This window comes from Sinocyclocheilus rhinocerous, unplaced genomic scaffold, assembly GCF_001515625.1.
Source record: "Sinocyclocheilus rhinocerous isolate Xijiao unplaced genomic scaffold, SAMN03320098_v1.1 C35611370, whole genome shotgun sequence".
Classification (NCBI taxonomy): Eukaryota; Metazoa; Chordata; class Actinopteri; order Cypriniformes; family Cyprinidae; genus Sinocyclocheilus; species Sinocyclocheilus rhinocerous.
The window spans coordinates 1-549 of NW_015757494.1; the positions used below are offsets into that span (position 1 = coordinate 1).

The following is a 549-nucleotide window of genomic DNA, read 5'->3' on the forward strand; positions in this document are numbered from 1 at the left end:
TGAGACTTTGCTTCTTGATGATAATAAGATTACAGTATTTCCAAGAGATCTCCCTCCTGGACTGCAATGGCTGAGCCTCAATTCCAACCATATCAAGACAATTGGACCATCAGATTTTGCAGGAACAAAGAAACTCAAAGTTTTGTCATTAAATAGGAACTGCTATCATAATGTCAGTAATAGAACTGATAATTCACAATGAAACATTTCAACATTTAAATCTAACTGAGCTAGAACTGTATAAAAATGGACTGAAAAAAATACCATACGCTTTACGCAGATCCCTCCGTTAACTTTCACTTCTCCTAAATAAGATTGACTATGTTCATGCCTCTGACCTGAACAGCCTAACAAACCTGAGAGTTCTTGATTTATCTGGAAACTGCGCTCTACAGATTAATCCGGATGCTTTTATTGAACTATCCAAACTACAAGACCTACGACTCTCTGGGAATTCTTTACAAACGATCAACCCATCATGGTTCCAGAACCTTACTATGTTAAAGTATTTGTATCTGTCCTTCAACTCATTGATAAGTGAATTTGAAA

General features: G+C 36.2%; 1 protein-coding gene across 1 annotated transcript; it reads left to right on the forward strand.

Moving 5' to 3' along the window:
- Positions 1-314: 314 nt before the first annotated feature.
- On the forward strand, positions 315-537 carry LOC107734982 (toll-like receptor 7; the record flags this gene model as incomplete). The annotated part of the gene is made up of 1 exon (XM_016546829.1): positions 315-537. A coding segment is annotated over one exon (223 nt), but the record flags the coding sequence as incomplete, so codon positions are not given.
- Positions 538-549: the final 12 nt, after the last annotated feature.